Source organism: Propithecus coquereli, unplaced genomic scaffold (genome assembly GCF_000956105.1).
Source record: "Propithecus coquereli isolate 6110/MARCELLA unplaced genomic scaffold, Pcoq_1.0 Scaffold439, whole genome shotgun sequence".
Lineage (NCBI taxonomy): Eukaryota > Metazoa > Chordata > Mammalia > Primates > Indriidae > Propithecus > Propithecus coquereli.
This window is the reverse complement of record NW_012150163.1, coordinates 508,913-536,483: the sequence shown is the minus strand read 5'-3', so window position 1 is coordinate 536,483 and position 27,571 is coordinate 508,913. Positions and strand designations below refer to the sequence as shown.

The window sequence follows — 27,571 nt, the reverse complement described above, 5'->3', positions numbered from 1 at the left end:
TCATCAATAAGAAAGTGACAAACAACCCAAAAGAATAACAGGTTTAAGGACACGAGCAGGTGTTTTACAGAAGATGTAACATGAATGGAAAACACACCTATGCAAAAATGTTCAACCTCGTTAATAATGAAACATATGCAAAGTAAAACCTGCAGAAACTCTGGCATATGTCCATCAGTGAACATGAACAAACCACACAGCAACACTGTAAATACATTTTAAAAAACGGAAATGACCTACACATCCACGAGCAGGAGACTCGATGAACGTGTTATGATGCATCTGCATAAGGGACCGTCACAGAGCATTGAAAAGATTCCGCTACAGCTAACGTGGCCACACCCATGACTGTCATGGACAATGTTGAGCACTAATATCAAATAACGGTAGTACATACACTGCATGGAACCAGTTATATAAAGTTAAAAATACGAATGGTATATTGTTTGGGGATTCATAAATACGCAGTAAAACTATTTTGCTCAAACAGCAGGGAAGAATTAAGTAAATTTGGAGCAGTGGTTCGTCTGGTGGAGGGAATCAAGCGGGGTGGACTCCACGGACGACCACTGTCGAAGTCTGGGGAAAGCTCTACGTCTCACACCGAGTGGAGGGTGTGTGCCTGTTCATTTCACTATTCTTTATTGATAAAATATTTCGTTCACATATAAAAATGCATCTGAAAAAAAATAGTTAAATATAGAAAACCAGAAAAGTAAATGCTTAGGTCCCTCCCTCGGGAAGGAGACACGTAAAGCTTGTTTGTGTCATCGTCCTCTCAAAGGGCTCTGCAGGCACTCAGGTGTAATGCTGCCCTGGACTGACGACCATTCTCCCACAGGAGGGAAAGTTTACTCCTCTGGGGTCCAGGATCTGCTCTGGGGCTCTGACAGCTCATTTATGGAACCGACAAAGATTTTAGATGGAAATATCAGTTAGGTCAATGTTTCATATCCTTTTAGGATTCTCAGAAGGGGGAAAGATAAGGGCATTAGAGTAATTACACCACAGGCTGTATCAGGAGACATCCAGTTTCTGTATATTGCAAAAAAAAAAAAAAGAAAAATTCTTACAGGTAGCCTTGAATACAAATGTCACCATTCACAGTAATAAAAATACTTGTTTTTTGCAGGGCATTTAAAAGATTTCCTTGTAGTTTAAAAGACTTCTTGTAGACATGAACTCATTTGGTCTTGAGGGAAGTCATTCTTCAGGACGCCGAGCTCAGACTTAGAGTTTGGGCCAAAGGAAGCAGCAGGGATGGTTCTACTCTAGTTCCAGTTCCGACACCATCACTGATATGTGACATAAAGCAAATTACCTCCATGTTCTGAATTTCCACTTTCTCATTTCTGCATGGAGATATTGTGAGCCAAAGAGACAATACACGCCAAATGCCTAGCATGGTGGTGGGAACACCGTAAGCCTTATGTAAAGGGTCGCTTTTGTCATTAGTTATTATGTCCCAACCTGTGAAGCTATGTCTTGAGACTTGCTGTCTGAAACCCAGTGCGTCCATTCTAACAGGCTGTCTGTTGAGTATGCTTTAATGCTTACAGGTTTGACCAGAGAAAAATCATACTAAAATGATCAATATTGCATAAAACATCTATCAGTGTGGGCAGTGACTCCTCACCTAGGGTTCAAAGAAGAAGAAAACAACAATTTTATAACATCCTGATCTTAACTTTGAATTGAATTGGCTGGAACCAAGGCAAGCTGCAGCGGAGCTGGCCGCCGCCTGGCAGCGCACATCGGTCTACGCGAGCACAGCTGCATTTGGGAAGCAATGGTCTCCCCGGGAATGTTTTAATGACCAGCAATTTTATATGCAGCACATTCCCTGGTTATAGGACTGGAGATTAAAAACATAATCTCACAGATTCTGTGTTTTGTCATGACATTGGCATTGTGACCTTGAAGCTCCAAAGTTTATTATAGAGGTCAGCCGGAGCCGGCCCTGCCCACAGGCATCTAAACCAGCGATGCTCAAACGCAGTTACACGTCAGAAGCCCCTGGGGAGCTTTCAAACACCCCCATGCCCAAGCCCCACCCTGGTCCAAATAAACCACAATCTCTGGGTGTGCAGCCAGGCATTGGTACTCACAAAAGTCGAAGTGTAGCTGAGTGCAGAACCATTATTCTAATCAATCATCTGCCACCTTAAACCTTTTGTTTCACTAAATGTGTACCAGGCTGTTGAACCCTTGGCTAGTAAAATATTAGGGTTATTGGAAAAAAGGATTTACAGCCTCTGCCACCTCACTGGGAAATTATGAATACACTGGCACGTTTCTTTATGAGATGGGAGGGGAAAGGCAGGCCTTGCAGCTGCTTACCAGGCCGGCTCTGCTATTAGAGATTTACTGTTCAGATACGATTCAACAGGGACGCGGGAGACGGCAGCTCCACGTAACAATGAGATGTTCCATTACGTATGCTTCATCAGCCTAGAATAGAGAGTTTACTTTTCCACTGGCTGATTAATTTATTCTTTTATTATTCCGAGCCTTTCGGTAGGGAGATATTGGAGTCAACTAATCCTGCAATGCGATGACACACAGGAAATTCAAAAGACAGAATTCGCCGAGCAGCCCACCGTGCTCCTTGTCCTGTCGTGATTAGACTTAGGGGAAATAGAGAGCAGTGACTGCAGAGGACAGTCTGAGGACTCAAATTCTATTAAATAGTCACATCTCTCAGCTAATTTTAAAAATATGAGTTTGTATGGCCATGGAGAAAATTAGCTTAATTAAATAAATACATGTACAAGCAGTTATAATTTTTTATAATCTGGAGGGTGACTGGAATTTGGCTGAGTTTGAGTTTGAACATGAGGTCGTGGGGGCAGAAAAGGTTAAGGTTCCGGGCCGGCATGCGACAAGTCATGGCCTGAGATGGACGGCCAGTTATCCTCTACAATAGGTAAAAATGTGGAAAAAAATATCACAGATGAGCCTTGGGTTTATGCTTAAATTGAGAAAGGTGACTGGCTTTCACCTTGGATTAACGGTATGCCTTAATTGACTGAGTCACTCATTCGGCCTTTTAATACATCCTCAGTGTCTACTAATAGTCCGGTCCATAAAGGGGGCTGAGAACACATCTGTGAGTAGAAGGTGCCTGTGCCCGAGGAGCTTACAGTCTGCTGGGGGAGAAAAATAAGTACACAGGTCGTGACAGCACAGAGTGATGAGTGGTGATAGTGGCAACGGCACAGTGGTGGGAGGACATCCCGAGTGTCTCTGGCCCCGTCCCAAGGAGGCTGGAGTTGGAGGTGAGGGGCTGGGGACTGAGTGTGTTCCGGACTTCAGGAATAGCAAGGACAGAGGCCTTGAGGTGAGAGGAGGTCTGGGACATTTGTCCATCCTCAGCCTGGGAGTGGCGGGCGGCTGCAGGGGCCAGTGGGAGCACCCGAGGGTGGGCTCTGCCAAGCACGGGAAAGGAGTCGGGCTTCGTCCTGAACACAGTGCAAGACAGTGGAAGGACTTTATGTAGGGAACTGATGTGATCGCATTTCCACTTTCAAAGATCATTCAGCGACAGAACGGAGAACATTCTGGAGCTGAGCTGGATCCGGGGTAGAGAAACCAAGCAGGCAGCTATTATAGGAGCCCAGGTGTGAGGTGCTGGTGGGAATGGGGAGAGGAGGAGTATTTTAATAATGTCAGGAAGGCAGAATCCACAGGACTTGGGGGTGGTCAAGGTGGGACGAGGAAGGAAGAGGAGCAGAGTGCCGGGTGTCTGGCTTGGCAGCTGAGGAGGTGCTGGGTGCCGTTCCTTGAGCAGGGGTCACTGCGAGAAGAGCCACAGAGGTCTGGTGGAAAGAATGGTGAGAGTGGCTTATGGATAAACCACGTCTGGAGCTACACAGCGGGCACTGCAAGCCCAGGATGGGCACGAGCCCCAGCGAGGACCAGGCTGGAGGCGTGGGCGGCACTCTCAGCCTACCAGCATATATCACGGACAGTCATTAAATCAGGCCTAGCCAAGGAAATTAAAACGTAATTCCAACTGTTCGTGGCCATCGCAGACATTATTGTAAAAACTAAAGCCATTCAGATAAATGATTAGGTTTCCAAATTGAAGAACAAACAGAAAAATCAATTCACTAATTTGCTAACTGTTCTTTACAGTGGAAATAGCTGAACTCGATTTGAGCCATGATATACATAAAAAACTCACGGTCTAAAAGACACAAAACTGGGTCCCACCACCAAAATCACCTCATTGATTCTCGGTGCTCACGCCCACCCCTGTCCTAGCATGAGGAACACACCGAGCTCCCCGCCTGTCAGGGAAGTAAAACAGAACCTCGTGGGATGTGAGAACACCCTCAGCAGAGGGCAGACAGATATCCGTGTCAAAAGAGGTTCTTCAGAAACATGAAGTTATTACACTTGCCAGTACTTAGACTTGATTTACAGTGATCGATCAGGACTCACAGGATGCTGTGCAGGAGGAATCCTGTGAAGTCTGCTTTGAAGAAAATTCCAGGGGAACGATTTGCAAATAATTGACTCGGGCGCTGCTGAAATGTCTCCAAAAGCTCTTGTTGTAAGTGAGCGGGTTATTTTCCATCCTGTGCCCTCCCTGCCTCCAAGCTGTTTCAAGACGGAGACAATAACCCTCAGAGGTGATCGGAGTGAGGACTGCCTCCATGCCAAACTGGAGGGGAGAGAGGAACACAGGCCCGTGCGGCTGGACTGCTCCCTGGGCGTTGGGCAGAACAAGATCCCTTTGGTGCCGTGGTGGGACGGGATCAGGGGCGCTGTCCTCCTCTTTCTGGTTCTTTCCCTGGCTCAGTTTAGCCTGAGCCTGGCAGGCTTTTTTGGTGAAAACACACATCTTTGTTTTAAGATCTTGCATGGCACGACAACCATTTTAAGACAAGATGTCTGACTCGGCCATCCAGACTTCCTGCCGTGGTTTTCTCACAGTCTGACGTGCTGAGTTAATTAATCACTGGACAAACTGATAAATCTTAAATTTTTTAGGTTATAACATCAAGTTTTTGCAGTTTTCATGAATTTTGGACCTTAAGTCCATAAATCTGACATTTAAGTTTACTTTTTCTCCTAGATATCATGTAACAAGTATTTGTGGAGAACCTACACTCTGCTCAACACTGAGCAACGGGCCACGGGCCATAAACGTGTAATGAACAACATTCTTTGTCCTTGAACAGCTCGCATTCGGTCTGGGAATGAGAGTTATTCAGAAGTGAAATAGTTGAATAATAAAACAAAGCATAAGATTCACTGCTACAATAAGTGGGACTGACAATATTTCAGCAATTTAGAGGAAGGAAAGGTCAGGGTGATCCTACACAGACGAGGAGATGGAACCATCACTTTGACATGTTCCAACTGTGAAACATTTTAGGAATGATTATGAAGAGGTGCTCCCGCCACCCAGATGGGAGCATCCTCAAAGCAATCTACGAAGGCCCATTACCTGTGCCAAGGAGAATTCTTAGCAGCACAGAGAGTGCAGACCTCTCTCCTCCTCCCCAGGCTACCGGACAAACCTCCCAATGTCCGGAACCTTCTCTCTCCATGTATTGGGAAATGGTAGGTCTGCCCATGGCCTTGGATATGACTGCAGCCCTCCCCGCCCAATGGCTGAAAAAGCTATTTTAATTTATGACTGCCTGGTTACATTATCTCAAGAATCTATCATTAAATGCACTCTTCCTAATGTAGAACTCTGGTCCTGCCTTTATATTCTATTTGATAGATTATCCTGAAACTCTCTAACCTAATATTGCCAGGGCTGGTGCGGGGTGCACTTCTAATTTAATTCTTCACGAGGAATAATACACTGCTTCAGTCACAATTGCATTAAGGAAGCTCGGATGAGGAAGAGGACGCGGTCTATCCTCACAGACGGTGTGGACAACCAGGCCAGGCCTGTTTCCACCCTGAGCCCACCTTTTTCTTAATTTTGCTTTGGCTCAATGGTGAGTCCTCACCTTGCTGGTTAGCACTTTTGTGGTGAGACTTTGAAGTTTACTCTCTTGGTTATTTTGAAGTATACATGATTATTGATTATACTCCCCTTGCATCCCGTAAATGTATACAACTATGATTTTTCAATTAAAAATAATATTAATTTTAAAAAGTGAGCTCCAGAAAATCTCTCTGAAGGGTTTGTAATGGAGCTTTGAAATCAACAGAACTAAAGGCACCAGGACGGTGGCGGGTGAGCGCGGCTCATGCTGCTGAATCCCCTGCGAAATCCCTGCTCCACCCTTGGCACGGCTGGAGCACGTGTTTCTGCCTATTTGACAACAAATTTTCTTTTCAATTTTTAAAGAAGATATAACGTTGCTGTATCCAAGAAACTTTTACAAGCAGGAAAAATGTCCGTAAGTCTGGCCAGACTGAAATTACTATTTTGACTAATATATCACTTTCCAGTCCTTTCCCATATGCAAACATACCCAAACAGCTCATTCTTAGTCCTACTATTGTTTAATAGATGATATACGTCCATGTGTTTACCTGGTCTTCCTAATCATAACTTTAATGGTTGTATAGTAGTTCTTTCTATTGATATGCTGTAATTTACCAAATGCTTTCCCATAAACACTAGAATATTTCCAGCTTTTAAAAATTACTATTATGGATAACAGTGTTATGAATGTGCTTGTTTATATAGCCTTTGGCTTCTCCTTAAAAGAGATTTCTGTGCTGAAGTATAGGAACGTCCTTATGACTCTTACTACATATTTTCATATTGTTTTAAAACAAATTTTCGCATACGCCCCTCCCCTTATTCATACAGCATGACAAAAGTCTTAAAAAGGACTCCACTGCGTCATGATCTACCGTGTACATTTTCTCTCTCTCTTCCTCCATCACTCCACAATTATGAGTTTGCTTTTGTGGTTTGAAATCCCTGTGTCTTGGGGGAGGCTGTCACCAGCAGGCAAAGCCCACATCACTCTTTCCTAGTCACCTAGCTCCTTAACTATGATCACCAGGTCGCTCTGCTGCGCTACCCCGTCCATGCACGTCAGTTACCGAAAACTCAGCTTATTTACTAGCGTGCAAGTGAATATGAGAGTGATTTAGCCCCACAGAGCCGTGGAGTGATGACATATTGTGTTAAATTTGAAGGGTACCCTTGGTGGAGCTAACAAATCACTCACCAAACTGTCTCCATCCATTATTTGAGGATACATAAGGCGATTTCCATCCCTGCAATATTAATTTCTTGGCTACTGTCACGGACTTCGGTGCCCATGATGAATGTTTTTACAATGAATACCAAATTAACCCAAACTGATTAGAGGGTTTTATAAGTTATTAATGGGATGTCACTTCCGTCTGGTCCTCTCCATGTATACGACATTTCATTAAATAATCTCCTCTTGCTGGAAAGATCAATCTTTCTCCCCTCGTTGGATTTGTCACCTTCGATGAAGTGCTCCCTGCCCCCTCTGTTACGTGCTGCAGGGTGGGTGAGCAACAGTGCCCTTGAGCACGGCTGTGGCGTGGCAGAGGCCGCTCGGCTGTTTCTGCTCTGGCCTGGCAGCTGCCCAGGAGGGAAAGAGAGCTGCTGACCACTGGCGGCTCCCTGGGCTGGAGATCTGGCTGGCAGGAGGGTGGTGCGGGAAGCAGGAGGACACCAGGCTTTTTATAAGGAGCACAGTCTCTCTGTTCAAGGGATCACTGCTGGGGTGGCTGCAGAGTAGGGCAGTTGCTGTCAACTGGTAACAGCTTTTTCCAAAGACACAGATACTGGAAAACTTATGGGGAGCTGAAGACTTCGAGGAATAGAAATTGATGATGTTTTCTGAACATCCCTCACTCCCTAAGAGTTGAAGAAGAGCAAGATGTGAGTCCAAACGAGTGCCCTGGGATGGCAATGACACTTTGGCCAGCTTATCATTGAGCCCTTTGGACGCCCACATGGCTTCTGTTTTCTATCCTGAGATTCCCTGCTTTACCAAGGGCAGCCTGACTCACCTTCTGACGCACATCTCGCTTTCCCTGCACGGAATTCTTGCCTTTCTTCCTATTCTCTACATGTTCATTAAGTTGGTTAATAACAGCAGCAGCAACTAAAGCCGTTGTGTTGAGTACTTTGTTACACATGGCTCCGTGGTGTTACTTTAAGTAGATCAACTTAATCCACCCTGGAGCCTACACGGTAGGCATTACTACCTCCATTTAACAGATGAGGAGACTGAGGCTTTGAAAGATTAAGTTATCTTAATCAAGGTCATGCGTTAGTTAAGTGTCAGAACGAGGTCTGAGTCTGGCCCTTTTGACTTCGAAGCTTCTATTTGAATGACTCTTGAAAAACAAAACAGACAAAATAAAAATCTTTCCCTTGTAAGGCCCAGAACTGGAACCTTCAGACTCTGGGCCTGCTGAGGTAGCTCGTGACACCACCACGGAGCTTCTCCACGGGGCTTCCGCTTCGCAGGGCTGACTGGCTGGTGGCTTCCCGCCTTCTCCTCTCCGCCAGCTGCCGGCTGCCCGAGTCCCTTGTGCTGGTTCTGCGCTGCCATGGCAGTGCCACCTGCGTGGCCCTCCTGGCCACACTTTGCTGCCACACTGAAATCTGATGGTTCTCTCCACGCCAGGAACCTGTCCGCAGGCACCCACACGCAGAGATGCATGAAGCAAGGGCATCGTCCCTCAGGCCTGTTGTCACTTGTCCTTTCGTCCCACTGAACAAGGCATTTTGGTGTTTCAAGAACAATCTCTTCCTCTAGTATCTCAGGTTGAATCACTGACATTTTGGAAGCACAGATTTTTACAACTTTAATAGACTATTTTAAAAAATTCTTTTTCTTTGAGGCAGAAAACTCAATGCCATGAAGTAGTCCAGAGAAAGCGTGAAAAACCTTCAGCTTAGTTTCCTCTGAATCCTTCACTGACTCACAGAAAACTGTGTCGAAACGCAGTCCTGGGAGGAGGAAACATGTGCTTGATCACTTGTGGATGCTTGCGAATGGGCGCAGTCAGGCCCTAGCTCTCTTTTGCTGTTGCCATATTAGAAAGAAAAATGAATTAGTTGAACTAGTTTCCTTAGAATGGGCTCAACCATCAGAGCGCCACAGGCCGCTCCACGGGCCTAGGAGAGTGGCACGATCACTGAGGCAGGGGTGGCCCAGGACTGGGCGAGGGTGTCTGTGAGGGTAAGGCAGAGAGCACAGGTGCAGGAGGCCATGATGAGGGGTGGCTGGGACCCCCGAAGACATGCCCAACGGAGGGGCTGGCAGGGGCCAACTGTGATCACAGGTGGTCCAGTGAGTCCTCCAAGGGAGGCCAGGCTCCAGGGTCAGGTGAGACGTTTTGCTGACAGCTGGATCGTCCCAACGCACTGTGGGTTAAGCAGTCTGGCGATGACCACTTAGATGGTGACCTGTCTGGAGGGCTTTGCTCCCGGTGGCATCATTTTGTCGAGACTCAAGGATCCAAGGGTCTCGGTTAAAACAAGAACATCGTACACATAGGGCAGTGACCCTTCTCCTGTCTCCCCTGCTGTAGAGACGACACAGAAGCTGGGGCGGCATGGGTGGAGATGACAGTAGGGAGGCTCAGGGACAGTTCTGAGGGTCACCCTACAAGGAAGCAAGGCAACAGGAAGCAGTCGCAGTTGCCAAGAGCGAGTTGGTGTGCGAACAGGTGGCCCTGCCATCAGTGTGAAGCCAGCGAGGAAGCAGACCAGGTCTTCCTCCAGGGTCTCCAGGAACCACCAGAGCGCCCAGAACACAGGGCGTGTTTGGTGAGAATCGACTCAAACAGTAAACAAACGAGTGGATACAACTGAATGGCACAACGTGCGCCACGAAAGGACTGGCCGTCGGGGCCCGTCATGTTCAGCTGGCTGACCCGCCACAGCAGTCATGGGTCACATCCGTCATTCCACAGGACTCCAGGAGCTGGGAGCATCTTTGGGAGTCTGGTTGACCTGCCCCCAAGACCCTGTCAAGGGAGTTGCCATCTTAACTGCTTATTTATTTATTTATTTATTTATTTTATTTATTTTTTTTATTTCAGCAAATTATGGGTGTACATACGTTTAGGTTACGTGTGTTGCCCTTGGTTCCCCCCCCCCACCGAAGTCCGTGTTTAAATGAAGTTTCCTTGACTTTCCCTGATAAATTATTTTGTGATCTTCTACGGAAAACTATTCTAGGGTCTAAAAAGCCATATAATCAAGGCAGTTCTTCATAAAGTTTAGCTTAAATGCTCTCACTTTGGTACGTGCACGTAGTTTTATTCTCCTGTCCCAGGGGAGACCCAGGACAGTGGCTCATGGGTGCTCATCCCATAACCCTTCTGCTCAGGGCTTGAGGAAGTGGGCTCCCTCTGCACGCAGGAAAGCACAGCTGGGGAGAACTCGGTCCCGTGACCACCCCACCTGCTCCTCTGGGAGCGCTGTCCCCCGAGGACAGCTCCAGCCCCTGCTCTGTAGGTTTCCTGTCTAATACTCTACTGGCTCTTCATCTGTCACTTTCTGGAGCTGTCTCTGCATTGACGATTTCCCAAAGGACTTATTAAATATCCTTTTCAAAGCTGTTCATTTATCACCATCGTGGTCTCAAGCCAACCAAAGAGAGACCCATTTGCTTTGTCTCTGATCTTCCGAGTGTACCAGCAGAGATTCCAGCCTTGAATTCTTAATGGTGTCTGATGCTGTGCAGTCTTATTTGAAAAAATTTCCACAGCACTTGTTTCCAAAGGAAAACATTATTATGCAACAAATTCACATAAGTTCCCTAAGCTTGCACATTAGCTTACTAATGCGCCCTGAAGCGAATGAATTTAACTCCGAGTGTGTGTCTTAAGAACAGAGAAGGCCACTGCAGTTGTCCTCAAAATTTGTGTGTTTTTAAGAAATGTTTCTATCAGACTGATATATAAGGAAATAAATGGATATTTCTCAACTGGACAATTTAGTTGTATTCTAGGTTAGCAGAGACAAAACCTCACATAAATAGACAAACACAGGGAGAGCAGGACTTCCAGAAAAGATCAAAGAAAGAAAACCTAGAGGAGGTCTCGGCTTAGGCAGAGATTCAGCTTACGAGGATAACAGGTAGCGAGGTGAAGTACAAAGACTGTGAAATAACATGTGCTTGAAAGTGAATCTTTATGTTTACCGGTCACTACTGTTTGTGGGGGGCAAGGGAGAGATGCCGTGTTAAACATTTTACATATATTTTCTCTCTTAATCCTATTTACTCTGGCCAAATGCATTTTCTGTTTCATGTTCTGGGCTTTCAGCAAACATTCTGGAAACAAACTGATCATCCGCTGTGAACAACCACAGCTCCAACCAGCGCTGCCACGAGCGGACTCTGGCGGATCAGGGACGTCCCGCCTCACGCTTCTCCCTCTCCTCCCACGCTGCGCTGAGAAGATGATCTGAAGGTCTGAGACGACCTACTCTACAGGGTAAGAGACACCAACTGCAGACAGCAGAGGAGCACTGGAAGAAAACGCCCTTGCCCCACTCCGGTGCCCTGTGCCGTCCTCCTGTGACCTGCGGCTCCGAGCAAAGGTGTCGCTGCAGCCACTCAGCACGGGAGGTCTGATGCCCAGGAAGCTCTGTGGTGAGCTCCAATGGCAGCTGTTCTCTGCTCCCCAGGGAGAATTGCTCACTTCAGTCTGACTCACTATAATTAGATTGGGTTGACTTTAGGGAGCAATGTTTACTTTTACAATAAAATGGCAACGGGGGATTTGCTGCGTGCCATCGCTTAACGGAACAGCGTTTGCACGGCCTGCTCCTGGGCTGCGGGTTCCTCCACAGATAGAGCAGCGTGGGGAGTACCTGCGATCAGACGGTGGTCCTGGGGTCAGGCTTCCCCAGCTAAGGACAACCAAGAGAGCATAGGATCCCCTATAACAGGATCGGCAAACTAGAGCCCACAGGCCAAGCCACCTGTGCTGGTAAATAAAGTTTACTGGAACACAGCTGCACCCACTATTTCTATGTTGTCTTCAGTTGCGTCTGTGCTGCAGCAGCAAAGATGAGTAGCTGTGACAGAGACCACGTGGCCTGCAGAGGCCGAAACTGCACCACCCACTCCCTCACAGAGCACGTCAGCCCCTGCTCCACACACAGGGCCCGCTCTCAGCTATGAGCCATGTTGTCTCTGTGTCCAGCACAAGGTACAATAAAAATCCCAAAGTTCACGTAAGTTTAAAAACTCAAACATTCCGTGAACATATTAGCACCTTTGGTACTAGACCCAAGTATTAGCAACTGAAACTTAACTGAACATTCACTTCCTTGAGCAGAAAGGAAGTCAGATTTCCCTCACCTCTAGCTCTCTCCTAGACACACACACAGATTCCGGCTGTTTCCCTCCACCAATTATTTCATGCTTAAGTGGTCTGGGACCTCAAGAATATATTAACTCATTAACTAATCTGTTTATGCATTCATTTCTTACCTCAACAGATAATTACCGAGCACCAGGCATTGTGCTAGCTGCTACAGAACACAGAGATGGAAAAGACTGACTGATGAGACAAAAAGGCCACCTAACCAAGGAGACAGACCTGCTACAGGAAGTGAGGAACTGTGTGTAACGGAAGATTGCACGGGGAGGCCTGGAAGCCGCAAGACAGCCCCCTAACAGAGTGTGTGTGTTGGGGGCACATGTCAGGAGGCTTTCTCTGAGAAGTTGACACTTACTTTGTCTTGTTGCTGCCTAATCTTTAAGAGATGAAACACGATAATTTCCATAATCACCTGTCCCTACCCCTGTCCCCAAGGGAGCATGACATGGGAGAAAAGTCAGTTGTCCCACAGGACCATTCTAGACTTAATTCTAAAGTGTGCATGACCATGCATGTGTGTGCAGGCACACACACGCACTGCAAATCCTCCCTTTGCAATTGTGTGCCGCGAGCCTTCCCCGAAGGCAGGGCTATGCGGGGCTCGCTCTGCTACAGTGCCTGGCCTAGCTCCACAGCAGATGGTGAGGCACAAATCTGCATGCTGAGGGATACCCACGGGATCATAGGGGAAGAGCCAGCAGGTATGGTAGAAAGAGACCTTCACACGGGGTCATGTTATGATGTCCTTTTCCTGTTGACCATAAAATGGTCAGACAATGACCACTCTGTAAGGCTACACTGAGCGGTTCCATCCCCTTCCCCCGGTGGTGGGAGTGTGCGTGGGGCACTGGGCTACCGTCATCAGAGGAAGGCAGGGAGGGTGTTCTGTAGGTGTGTGACGGTCAGTTTCACAGGAGGATTTGATGGATGTCGGAAACCTCTTCAATCGCAGACATTCTTGAACGCTTAGGTCTTCAACAATCTCCTACCAAATTGCATATTTTTTCTCGTGTAAGAGTCAACGTCTTTGAGGGAAGATGAATTTTATCTCCTCGTAGTTGAGTTGATGGATTGGTGTCCTTCTGCCAAAGTGAGCTCCCAACTTCCTCACTTCCTCCTGTCACACTGGGACTTTGATCAGTTTCACGTGCTTTTTGAAATCTCTGCAATCTGTCTGTAGCATTAGAGACACTTTAATAATAGCTAAAATAGTTTTGTGGCCTATATACTCCCGTTTTTTTTAAACCAATTTGAGGCAATGGAATTAATATGTGACCAAGAAAATATAATTGTGCTGTGGGGAGATACAAGACTATCTTCATTCATATGACAGTAGACAGTGTATCCAATAGAATCCTAGCCAAGCTTTTAAATATGATCATTTGCATTGCCATTTTTGGAAAAGAAAGATTTAGAAATGCAGGTTTAGGTAATCAGCTTGAAGATGCAGAAGAAAATGGTGGCCGGCATCCGGCAGTCCCCTTAGCTGATCTCCGAGCCAGAGGACTTTCTGCGAGGGACAATGTGTACGATCTTGTGAACAAAAGCTAACACAACTGACAAATACCATCTGGTTTTAGACACATGTGATGCTAGAGATCACACTGTCCAAATCCTTCACTGGAAAGCTGGGGCTGCTGCAGCCGGCAGGGCAGCCAGGGCGCGAGCACCAGCTTCAGAGCCCTTGTCCAGCACCGCCGCTCAGGGCCCTCTCCCGGCACCGTCCCCGCCACTCACAGAAACGCCTCCGTTCGGCCAGTTGGAGTGAGAATCCATGACAATATCTGATGTGAAACCGAGGGAGCCGTGGCAGTGACAGCAAATGCCGCATGTGGAGGTGACCGGCTGGCTCCGCACTGGCCAGCAAACCGAGAGGAGCCTGAGCTCCGAGAGCAACTCTCGGTGACGCCACGGTTCGGATACGTCCCATCTCCTTGAGTTCACTGTCAATCTGGACTCTACATATACAGCTATAGGTGGGTACCACCATGAGAATGTCACATGTGGGGACCAAAGCACACGCTGTTCCAATTTTATGATAATTTACCATCTAGAATGAAATAGCCATTTTACATATTCACATATCCCGGTGTACTTCTTCCATATTTAACGTACACGCACACACGCACACACACGCACACCACACGCAGGCTAAGTACAGTGAAATACACTCAGCCTGAAAATACACACATCATCAAAGTCAAAGCAAGGTCATGGGGCTTGATTGGCTTACCAGCTGCTGGCCTTTGGGGCCCCACCCTGCATACTGGAGCTTTGCATTGCTGACTTCTGGTGGGTCCAGACTTTGAGGATCCCTAAAAAAAATGAACAGACAAACAAAAACAAAGCAAAATGTTGGGAACCAAAAGTTCAGATTTAAGAATTTTATCCTCGACCTATAGCTTACTCCTTTCTCCTTCCAGGGCATCAATTTCAGGAGCTTGCTCCTGTGATATTAAACAGTATGTCTCAGTCAGTCTCCATTAGATTTCTTTAGCTGTGTATAATTTATTTATATGATGCTGAAATAGGTCCATCACTGCTTAACCCAAACAGTAAATATTCATCAAGAAAGAACATGCAGAGAGGTCTATAGATCAATTTTTAAAATACCAAGAACAGTCAAAATTAAAAATTAAAATGCATAGCCACGCAGTAATAAATCCCCACAATTTATATCTCCATCTTTGGTTCTCCTAGAACACAGTTTTTTCCTAAGCACAATGCCAGGCCATTATGACCTTCCAGAACCAGTGGCCTTGGGACAGATGAACCCTTTGGTTTGTGTTGATAGATCCAAGTCTAGAAAGAGAGAGAGACAGAGAGTCAGAGACAGAGAGAGACAGAGAGAGAGAGAGATAGAGAGAGAGAGAGCAAGGGAGGGGGTAAATTGAAAGATTTTTTTCCTTTGAAACATCACTTATATTTTTCATTCTTAATGTATCGATAATGCAAAATACCACAATAACAAAATCTTATCTAAGTACTTAAATGTCACAATATATAAAGGGCATGGTGAGCAAGATGAAAACATGAAAAAACTAACACTTCTAAAACTCTTAAATATTTCAGTATGTTTTATAGCCACTGCCGTCTCTGACACGTAGGAAAAGACTGATTTTCATATTTTTTGGATGATGCCCCCCACACGAGGAATGATACCTGTGTTCTGCCAAGCGGGCCAGGTCCTATCCCTCAGCTGCAATATTTCCTATGCTGAAGACAGGGCGGGGAGGCGCTCACCCATCCATGCAGAGAAAATGGCTGAACAGTCTTTGACAAAGGAGGATGCTGAACGTCAGAGGTTGCAGAGACGGGGAGATGAGGCAAGAAGGGAAGGAAGGTGAAGTGTGTGAGGACGTGCTGGGGCAAGGCTTGAGTCAGTGGAAAATTCTAAAGTAATTACTGAATAATGCTACCAGGAAAAAACAGGGAACACATTTCGAGTGAAAAGAGCTGAGGAGGGTGAGAGCCCACCCTGCCCCAGGGTAGTTTTAGATGCAGTTCTTGGGCTTGGAGAAGCCCGAAGCCTGGAGATGGATGGCGTGATGTCAGTTAAAGGAAGCCAGAGATCATCAGGACTCAGTGGGGAAGGTGGCTGCCCAAGCACTCAGAAGACATAGGGAGTCTTAATATCACAGGTTCCAGATGAATTTTTAACAAACTGTACCATTGGTACGTTTTGAATGTTTCCAAGTATTTTCATAAACGTGGGTGAATTTGCTTTGACCCTTGGGATAGAGAAAGGCTTTGATGACTCAAAATCCAGAAGCCATAAAATATAAGATGAATCAATTTGACTATATAGAAAACATAAAACTTTTGCCTGGCAAAAACATCACGAACAAAAGACAACTGAAAAACTGGGAGAAAATATTCATAACATGTGCCATGGATGAACTGCTAGTATTCCTAACATATAAAGGACTCTAAAAACATTGAGATTACAAAAGACCAGAAAAATGATAGAAATATGAGAAAAACATGTAAACAGAAAATTCACAAGAAAGACATAAATATGGCCTCCAAACATATAAAAAAAGTACTCAAATGCACACAAAATTAGAGAAATAGAAATGAAAACTATACCAAGATACCATTTCTCACCTATGAAACTGGCCAAAAACAGAAAGAAAAGTAGGACACATGGTGCTGGCGAGGCTGTAGAGAAACAGGCACTCTCATAGTTTGCTGGCAGGGATGCAGATTGGTACATCATTTAAGAGGGAAATTTGGCAATATGTAATAAAATACTACTTAACTTTTAACCTAGCAATACCATTTCCAGGACATCTGGAAGATTCATCATCAACACAAAAATACCTGTGCAAAAGGTTATATTCATTGCAGCTTTATTTGTAATTATAAAATATTGGCAATAATATGTGGTTGAATAAACTATGGTACATCCTTTTTTAAGGCTGAATAGTATAGAGAGGTTTATATTTAAGGTTAAATTTAAGGTTTATATTTAAGGTTTATTTAAGGTTAAATAGCAGAGAGTTAAAAGGTGGTTTCCTGAGGTTGGGGGTGGGAGAGATGGAGTGATGTTGATCAAAGGGTACGAAGTTTCAGTTAGACGAGAGGAGTAGGTTCTTTAGAACTACTTCACAGTGTGGTGACTATAGTTAATAACAACGTAATGGATATTTCAAAATTGCTAAGAGGATAGATTTTTAAATGTTGCACCACAACTTAGAAAGATAAGTATGTAAGGTGATGGATATGTTTGTTAGCTTCATTTAATCATTTCATAATGTATACATACATTGAAATGTCACGCTATGTCCCATAAATATATACAATTATTATATTTTCATTTTATCCCCCATCAAACTATAGTACCTCCATACAATGAAGTACAGCACAGGTGCACAAAAGAATGAAGATCTCCATAAACTGAGATGGAGTGATTGCCATCAAGGAGTTACGCAAAGCCCAAAAGGATATGTATAGTGCTATCTATTATATAAGAAAGAGATATAAGAAAATATACATGTATCAAGTCATTTGTGCAAAAAGAAATAGAGGAAGCAGAAAGCAGAAGCCAGATGGGACTGGGTAGAAAGAGATGGAAAGAAGGAATGATCCGGAACAGAGTTGCTGGGATGAGGAAGAAGTGGCGTTTCTCTGAGTATGATTTTTGTACAATACCAAGCTTTCCCCAACATAAAACAATAATTAAAAGCAACCAGGATGTTGGGGAACCCAAAGCGAAAGAGAAACACTAACAAAAGAACAAAACTCCATTACAAATGAAATATAAAACCACACCGAGGGGGGTGGGGAAGGAAATAATTGACCATAAGTAGCTTTGGGAGTAATATTTTAACTGGATACTATAAAGCTAAAGATAAAAAGAATTATAAATAAATGCTGCAATTCAGGGAGTAAATGTGTTTCTCACAAGGGTTTGGACGATCAATTCAGAAACTATATGTATACCAGAATTGAACAAATACGCAAATATGTTAATATATGAGAGATAACGAGAGCCAGGTTTTTCATTGCTGGAGAACAAAGTTACAGGGAAAAGGGGAATGCTAAAATAAACTGTGTGAAGTTGGACAGGACTCAGAGGTATCAGTGTACATACACTCATGGCATTCAATATACATACAGATATGTATATATTAATACATGTACGTATGTCATACGTGTAGATCTAGGACATATATGTACATACATGTGCTAGATCTGTCCACCAAGAGGGCCTGGAAACAGTGACACCCAGTAGCAATGAATGAGCACCGTCAGCGTCCAGATCTTGGTCTCTAAACACCATCGTCCAATACGAGGAAACAGGGCTCCTAGGAGAGGTAACTATGCAGGCTGGGGCAGGGAAGATACAGGATGAGTCTGGAACATCTTGTGGGGCCAAAAAGTAATGGAATACTCAAAAGAAAAAAAAAAGATGGCTGCTTATTGAAAGAACGCAGAAGCTAACCTAAAGAAGTTCTTAATGACCAACACTAGAACGATTTTAACAACATAAAAATTAATGATAGTATTGGATTAACCCATCAAATAAAATAAATATCCATGAATCTGCACTAATATAAATAATCAAATAAATCAAATCAAATAAACAAACATTCCTTTACATTATTATTATGAGGAACTTCATAATAGAATTCCAGTTAATAAATGCAGAAGGAAGAAAATAGAATTACCTTTGTATAACACCACAGTAATAAATGTTGCAGATAAGATCCACTGATGGATGATAAAATCAGTGAGCGAAAGTTTGAAGAGAAACAGGATTTGCACAGTCTCAAAGCATCTTGCCTACCGTACTTCACAACTACAAAGGGAAGGATGGAAAGTGCACGTGGCAAAGCCTGGCAGACAGCAAGTTAACTGGGTGATCAAGTTCAAGATCACTGGGAATGAGATACATCAACACCCTTTTGAAATGATGCACTGGGAAGGACAAAACATCACTGATGTGGTGTTTTTTACTAAAAATGCATAACCTCATTCTAATCTTGAGAAGACACTGGAAAAACTCAAGTTGAGGGACACTATGAAAAAATAACTGATAAGTCCTCTTCAAAAGCAAAAGGTCATGAAACACAAGGAAAGACTGAGGAAATCTACAGACTGGAGTGTGCTAAGGAGAAAGAACACCTACAGGCAACATGTGGTCCTGGGACACAGAAAGGACGCTGTAGAAAATGTGTAGAATTCGAGTAAGGTCTGTAGATGACTTAATATGGTACCAATGTTCATTTCCTGTTCTTGGTCATTACACTGAGGTTCTAGAGTATGCTAACGTTGGGAGACGTGGTGTGAGGAATATAAGCAATTTTTATGCACTATTTTGCAACTTTAAGTCTAAAATTGTTCAAAATACAAAGTTTAAAAAGAATTTTATAGCTTATGTCTCATTGGTTATAAAAATCGTCATAGACAGGAATGAAAAGTTAGATGATTTCCTTCCCAACATACCGTGATGTTGATTTTAGGAACTTCAAAAAATATTACTTCCATGTCTAGCACAGCACGGGCACTCGGTATGTGCAGCTGAATAAACAAACAAATGAGTAAACGGGTATGGGCCATGGAGGTGGCACTCAGCTAAGGTCCTTCTGCAAATTTAGAGAGAAGCCTAACAAATTTACTGGGCCTGGGTTTATTTGGAACTTTCTAAGCAACAGAAGACAGAGTAGAAGATCAGAACGAAGTATTTAAACTCCATACCCTTATTAATATTGAAATTCACTTTGTCAGACTGTGATTTCCAGTAGGTGTCTAAGATACTCGGAAAGAGCAGGGGATTAACCTCTCTCAGTCTGACACACGTAAATTTCCCTCACTGCCAACGGGAAACTATCCGCAAGTGGATGACGCGCCTCACGAGCTGCGTGAGTGCCCGGGCCAGTCCGCCATGGTGACAGACGAATCCAATTTCAGCACCTTTGCTCATCTGTGCTCAGCAGAATTACTTCTTCCCTAAAGCTAAAATACACCCCCCAACACATTAGAGGGGTTTCCATGGCATGCGGCAGCAACGGGAGAGCCACAGACTGGAAATCAAAGGGTTGGTGTTCTAGCTCCAAGTTTATGACACAGATCACACGACCCGTGCAACCCTCTGAGCCTTGGTTTCTTCTCCTGAAGAATGGGAAGGATAGCTCCCTTTCTCCTGCAGATGGTCTGAAAATCAAGAGAAACAACTCTATAATAAACTGTGTAAACTCCAACATCATCGACAGATGTAGTTATTTCCTTTTTGCTGGGAATCTCTCCACCTCTCAGTCTCTCTCTGTCTCTGTAGGTCAAACAGAGGACTCCAAGATGCCCCTGAGCTCCCCGCCAGAGTGGCCCCAATCTCTCTGAAAGAACACACCACACTGGGTGTCCCTCAGGGGAGGAAGCTGTGAAGTTGTGGGAAGAATCCCAAGAAGCTGTTGATTTAATTCTAATTCTGCTGTGAATTAGCTAGGGCTTGGGCCACAGAGGACCTTAACCGAAGTTTGTTTCCTTGTGTATAAAACGAGGATAATGACGCCTGACTCACAGGGCCGGACTCGACACTGTATGTCAAGATAGGCAGCAAGGAGCTTAGCCAGCAGATATGCGACAGACGCGGGGACTTTGCTCAGCCAGGCTTTTCTGTCTTCACTGCTGCTCTTGCCTAAGGCTGTTCCCCCACCTGAGCGCATGACAGCAAAGCGTGAGACAGACGCGTGTCCCTGACCAGCTGTCCCCCGCCTGCGACTGCTACCGCGCTCACCCGGAGCAACTTGACTTCCGTCCCACTTTGATGCTGGAATCGCTCTCCTTGAGAGCCGCGTCCCCACGACGTGCCAAACCCACCGACGTGCCAAACCCCAAGCCGCCCTCCGTCCTCGTTGCGCCCGGTCTCTCTCCACACTCGTGCGCTTGTCCACGGAGCACAAGCCCGTCCCACTGTCTCGCGTGGGGCCAAGACCCAGTTCAGTCTGGGATGACTTTCCATCGGGACTGGATTGTTCTGAAATTCCCAGGGGTGGGGTGGGAGGAGAAAGGGGTGCATGAACGTATGGGCTGATTATTTGAAGTGGCCTCCCCCCCCCATTTTTTTCTTTCTTTTTATTTATTCATTTATTTTAAAGAATCCACGGCAGGTTCCGTGATGAATCATCTCCAGGGTGGAGATGGATTAGTAAAAAAGATGATGAAAGAAGAATAAAATGATCTGGACTTGCTATATCTCAGAATAATCATGCAATCCATTCTGATTTTGCTTATTTGAGCAATAAACAAAACAGGGTATAAATCATGTTGAATTCTGAAGAGTAAATTAGTGCAGCAAAGTTTACTCATTTATCTTCCTAAGCTATTTTGAGGGGTTGAAAAGCTTCCCAACAACAGCATTTGGAAGAAAAAAAAAAAAAGCTAAAAATTGCTTTTCTGGCTCCTAAACTTTTGTGGCTAAAGACATCAAAAAATAGAATCTTCAATGTCAAATAATCTCTGTTTTCTGACTCTTCCTACGTGCTTAGCCTGGTGGGAAATATAAAAATGTCAGACACACTCCCAGTCCTGAAACTGTACCTGCCTCAAAGTAGACGCTCAACAGATATTAACTGAGCAGTGAATTAGTGGCTGGATGGATTAATAATGGGATCTAGCCAAACCTCCATTTACTGACGGGTTAGGCTCACGCTGCATTTTGAGATTTGTATTGCCATATTTTGTGTATATCTTAAATTATACGATTAAATTTTTGAGGACAGGAATCCTCATGGGTGTACTTCCCAAGAGGCCAACATCTGAGTATATACCCAATTTCCAATTTTAAAAGGTCTCTGACACTCTGTGGTGTATCAGAGGTTCCTCTCCTGGTGGAAAATTTGGATGAGACGTGTTCAGGCGGAGATGCTCCACTCGCTGAATGAGTGATGCTGGGGCTCGTTCTGAAATACTAGTGGCTCACACCGCCTCCAATTCCTAGGGACACTTTAACACACATGATCACAAATGTGAGTGCCGTCGTCCCTCGGTATCTGTGGGATGGGTTCTGGGACCCTCCTCAGATACCAAAATCCACAGATGCTCCAGTCCCTTATGTAAAACGGTGCCATATTTGCATATAACCTGCGCACATCCTCCCGTACACTTTAAACCATCTCTAGATCACTTATAATACCTAACGCAATGTAATGCTAATGTACACAGCTGTTATACTGTATTGTTCAGGGAATAATGACAATTTTGAAAGTCTGTACGTGTTCAGTACAGATGCAATCACCCATTTTTTATTTCTAAATATTTTCGATCTGAGGTTAGTTGAAACCACAGATGCAGAACCCACAGATACGAAGGGCCGGCTGCACTAAATAAAGTTACAGAAATGGAAGGATTCTTTTTAATAAAAGGGAGCTTGTGTCTTATTTGTCACTGTATACCCAGCACCTAGACCAGGGCTCACCAACCCTGTGTGAAAGGAAGAAATAAGAGAGGGACGGGGATGGGTTTGGAGCATATTTTGGGGGTGACGAAATGTCAGAATGGACTAAGGATGGATATGCAACCCTGTGGACATGCTAAGTGCCCATTTACCCTCTCGTAGGTTTCACCTTGCATCGCATGCATTATAAACACGTTTTTGATCACTTCAAGGGCTTGTCTGTTCCTGCCCTTCAGTAAAATCCCATTGCAGAGCAAGAGGACTTAAGAAAGCTGCCCGGGAATTCATGCCAGGAGGTAAGTCAGTGATTTCTTTTTGGCATGTGGCAGGAGCACAATGAGACCCCAGCCGTGGAGAGCAGGAGACACTGGAGTTTTTGAAAGGACAAAGAGAAGTCCTTTAAAACAAGAACAGATGTGAACGTGGCCAGTCCAGAAAGGCAGTGGCTCCCTCTCTTCGAGGGTCATTTCCCCGATGCCTTTATACTTTCTCCACCAATTCACCGGTATCAGCTCTGACTTCGGAGGAATTTGCTCTCATTTGCCTCGAGAACAAATTGCTGGAACACTTTACTCAAGATGTAGCTTCAGTAAACATAAGTGGTGTGGAAATTACACCAGAGATTGAGAATTGGCCCAGCTAAATAGACAGCACCTGGGTCTCCACGAGTCGCCCGCTGACGATGTGGCTGTCACAGCTCTCGGCATGAGCAGTGGGAATGCAGGGTGCACACAGGAGCTCTATGCAGCCCGAGGAACTGAAAGCATGCACACGCATGTTCTAGCATGTTCTACAAACATGTATATAGGGAGGCAGCACTCCTGGGCTCTGTCACTGTGGTCCCTGGTGAATTCTCCCTTCTCACCAAGAGCTGCATCTATTATCTCACTAATGAGGCCCTCCATGGAATTATTTTAAACCAATTTAATAGTGTGTACTGACCTAAAAAAAAAAAAAAAAACTCAAACCTGGTGATAACACATGGGACTAGAGAAAAACAGAGAAGCACGCAACGCTAAATCTCCAGCAGCTCAGGCAGGGAATGAAAAGCAATACTTGGGAAAGCACAATAGCAATGAAGGGATAGAAGAAAAGCATCTCTGGGGCATTTAGATGCTGCAGCTAATGAGCAAAGCGGGACCCGGGTGAAGATGCCACGTCTCGGCTGCTGTGCCTTCCCTGGCAGCCGGGCGCTGGATACGGTCACTCGCTGATGTGTCTGAGGCCTGTGGAGGAGGAGCCTCTCCTTTTCCACGGTAAGAGCTCACCGCTCATTCTCGGATGGCTTCCTGGTCACCCATCCCTTCCTGTCCCGACTGCAGACTTTCCCCTAGACCTCCTGTGTCATTCCTTTGGATGTCTGAGTCATATCGGACCTTTCATATTGATCTTAAGGTAGGGGCTCATTAGGAACGGGCCCGAAACAACCTTGTTCTTCAGATACTACTTTGGGTAAGGATGCCCTGGGGAAAGGTTTTCAGTTCCTGGAGAAAATCCTCAAACCACCTGGGGCTGCAGGAGTCGCCCAGACCCGGGCTGGCGGAGCCTGAGGGTAACGCTGGCCCAGGGCGCCTTTGTGGCCTTCGGTTTAGTTGCCGTCTTTCCCTTTAGGCTGCCTGTCTGTGAACCGGGAAGGCCGAGACCGGAGCCGTGCTGAGAGTGATGGATGCTGCCGACGCGATCGGGGGAGAAGGCTCGGTCCTTCTGGACAGACTGACTTAAGGTCAGCAGCCTCTCCGCAGCCAGCCAATCTGGGCGACACCCGACACAGTCAGGACCCTGCAGTCCCAGCTGTGGAGCGGGTCGTCATCATCACAGCACTGCTCTGGGCGTGGCTCAGCCTGGGGGAGGGGCGGCTCCTCAAGGTGTGGTAAGAGGTCGGCACTGGGGAGTGAACTTTAAGCTCACGTGCCATAGATACTGATTAAAATTATATTTTAACTCCAGGATGTTACATTGCACAGTTCTGATACAGTCTAGTAGGAGGACAAAGGCAATTAAGTCATTCTCTAATGAGTGTGGCTTCTCCGGCCACACAGGAAATTCCTTGAGAATCAGCAAGGTTCCCCCTGTAGTCCACGCACCTAGTGCGGTACTGGCACCTGGGAAGTTGCGAGTGTGCACATCCACACTGCCCTGAGAGCCCCTCCGAGCATTTCTAAAGGCCCGTAGACACTTCCCTTTGGGCAATAGTGTGGTCAATCACAGTTAGGATGTACAAAGAGGTGCAAAAAATTGACCTTCACATCAGTAATTGGGAACGTGGTTGTCTTTCGTAAACTGTGTTATGAAAAGGTTAACCCTAAAGAGTGGAACCCTCCCTGCCAGCTTGGGCCACCTTCATCCATTTGGCTGGACGTGAAAAAGACAGCTGCAGGCTAGGGGTAGATGAATTTCTGTTTGGACAAGCAGAAACAGCTCCCTGTGGCTTCTCTTCACCCTGAGTGCTGTGGCCAGGCAGTGTGCACGGCAGCCTTGCCCACACGTCTCATTTCCTGCAGGTGTGCTGCCGTCGGGGCTGAGTCCCGGGAAGCCAGAAAGCCTTGGCTTACTGAACAATTGCATCACGGCCTCCGAATACTGTGCTGTTGGGCTCTCTGGGCCTCTCCTCGGGACTGGGCCTTCTTAATGAAGAAGCACCACAGCTTATCCTCTTCTGTACTGTCCACAGTGGGTGGCTCTGGAGACACTTAGAGCCAAATACACAGACTATTGGGGGTGCTTTGCAAATCATCAAACCCCAGGGAGGCCCAACACTGCCTGCCTCTCTTGCTCGTGGTGTGGTCGTCAAGTTATGATAAAAGCAAGGGTATGAAAGTTTGAAAACCTACAATGTCCTCCCAAGAAAAACTGCCTTATGGCTTTTTCTGGCCCTATGTGGGAACCCAGCTGTCAGCAGATAAACACAGACTGTGTGGGCATGGGCAGCTCCACGCTCTTTCTTGAAGCTTTGAAGCAACAGGCACGCCCCCTGCACAGCTCTGCTCTTGCCTTTGCCCTTCCTTAGGTGGACAACCAAGAGCGACAGTTCTTGAAAGGAAATCGTTCCCTCTGCAATCTGGCCAAGAAGAAACGGCCTCACCGAGTGGGCAGGGACGGGGGCTTTCTCAGCCACTCCCGAGGTTCATCCCCCAGCGGCGAGATGAGCCCACGAGAGAGTTTCTGCTCCGCCTCCTGTAGAGGACACTTTGTCTGGGAATGTTTCCTTGTTTTTCTCAAGAACATGTCTTGGCCTTGCATGCAAGTCCAGGGCACCCTGACCCTGCAAACAGGAGGGGCTAGAGAGTTTAGATGCAAACATCTGCTCCCTGGAGACGAAACAAGGAACAGGGACGTGTTGAGTTGGGACAGTGTGGGAACAAAGAAATTGCGGTGGGACAGTTGCCAAACAGGCTGTGTTATACATAAAGAAACTACAGCAAGAAGTTCCGCTGCAGTCTTATATACCGTCTTTGTCTGTCTGTGTCTCTTTGTAGTTGCTGCAGTCTTATACCGTCTTTGTGTGTCTGTGTCTCTTTGTAGTGGCTGCAGTCATGTACCATCTTTGTGTGTGTCTGTGTCTTTTGTCTCTGTGTTCATTCGTCGGCCCCTAGAAACGGGCCACGGCAGCCTCCCGCCTCTCATGTCCTAGCTGGCCCCTCTGCTGACTCTCAACGCTGACCTGTCATTTACAAGGGGCTGCAAAGTGATCATTCGTGGGGATGAGCGACGACACAGTCGGGCAGCTGCTCCTGCAGGCCAGGAACTATCCTCCATGAGGCCCCAGCTGCCTGTGAGAAGGGAAGACACGGGACGGTGTGTCCCCCATCGGGGGCACAGATCTGTGTGCAGGGAGCCCAGAGGCTTCTCCCCACAGCTGTGCGTGGCAGATTCCTCTGGCCATGCATGGTGACTGGGCGGAGGACGGGGGTCAGGAGAGTTAGCCCTGTTGGGCAGCGAGTTAAGAAAAGGGGGCTGGGGCTCTATATGTCCAGCCACTTTGGATGACTAGCAATTTCTCACCAACCTAAACGCACGTTTACTGTAAGACCCAGGAATTCTACTTCTGGGTATTCACCCCAAGAGAAGCTGGAAACAACTCAAAACTGGAAACTGGAAACAACCTTGGCCTCGAAACTGGAAACAGTTTTATTAAAGAGAGCTGTATTATTGTATATTATACTATTCCTCTACTTGTAGCAGAAAGCTTTGAGTTGGCCAGGAAGTGAAGTCTAACAATACTCAATTACAAGACTGCAAATATATATTGGCACACTCTATCGAGAACTACGCTCTCACCTCTGGAGAAGCGAAATTCTCTGCTGTGTGCGTCACACCTGTCATTTCACTTAATCCTCATACCGAGCCCATGGGGTGGGCATTATTATCATCTTTTTAAAAAGTATGGAAACTAAGACCTGTGGAAGGCAAACAACTCTCTAAAGGTCACACAGCCCAAAGACCAAGGCAGGATGGGGTTCACGTCCAGGTCTCTGTGGCTGCAGAGCTGAAGTCCTCCGCCTGCACCATGCTGTTAGGCAAGGCACAGGGCACACGGTACCTGTGTGCTCGACCTAGAAATCTATTTTCTAAATAAAGGAACGCTCCCCCACATCCAGTCTGCAAAGTGAGAGAGTAAGTCCAGGCAGAAGGAGGCTATGTCTAAGTTCGTTATTTTCACAGATACAGAATGTGGCTTTAAAAAGCCACCTACAATTCTACAGGAAGACAATTTTTTGTGCAATTTTGTTTTGTGCCTGAAAAATATCAGTAGGTGAACAAAGTTAGGGCAACAATGTCCACAGAAGATGACTTGGAAAAAAGAATGCCTTTGAACACTTACCAGTTTCTATTCTATTATTGCTCTGAGTTTGTCATACCCCAAAATGTCAATGCTATGTAATAAAGCGATGTGGCATTTTTTCTTAAAATTGATTTCTATTATAAAAGGAAGTCCATGTGACTTTCAGAATAATACTGATGGATATAATACTACATATGAGAAATATGTAATGTTTAATATTTAAATATGAAATGATATGATGTTGCAAGTATCTGAGAGAGAGACAGAGTAAGTAGGGGATATATTTTGCTAGATAGCAGAGTTCTACATATCGTCACTCACTACTGCCCGGCCAAAGCTCTTAAAGGTCACATGCAGAGAAATCAAGTGATTGGAGAAAGTCCTGGTTAATGTAAAGTGGAGAACAGTGTGTTTACACTTTTGCTTGGATATATAAATCTTCCCTTGTGTCTATTTAATAAGAGTCCTTCTTCCACAAATCTGAATTTTGTCCTTAACACCCATGTGGTGTTAGAAACTGCTATTTTTTGTTTCTGAATTTTCTTGCAACTTGAGTACTGACCGATATTTTC

General features: G+C 45.6%; 1 protein-coding gene across 2 annotated transcripts in view; it reads right to left on the bottom strand.

The window, feature by feature from the left end:
* The window catches only part of DPP6 (dipeptidyl-peptidase 6), a 528,921-nt gene that overhangs the window by 195,622 nt on the left and 305,728 nt on the right, over positions 1 to 27,571 (bottom strand). The window contains exon 7 of one of the 2 annotated variants that reach the window (XM_012654154.1): positions 14,552 to 14,633. The exons of the other annotated variant lie outside the window; for it this stretch is intronic. Coding sequence (XP_012509608.1) covers positions 14,552 to 14,633 — 82 coding nt within the window. The remainder of the gene's footprint in view (positions 1 to 14,551; positions 14,634 to 27,571) is intronic. 2 annotated transcript variants of the gene reach the window in all.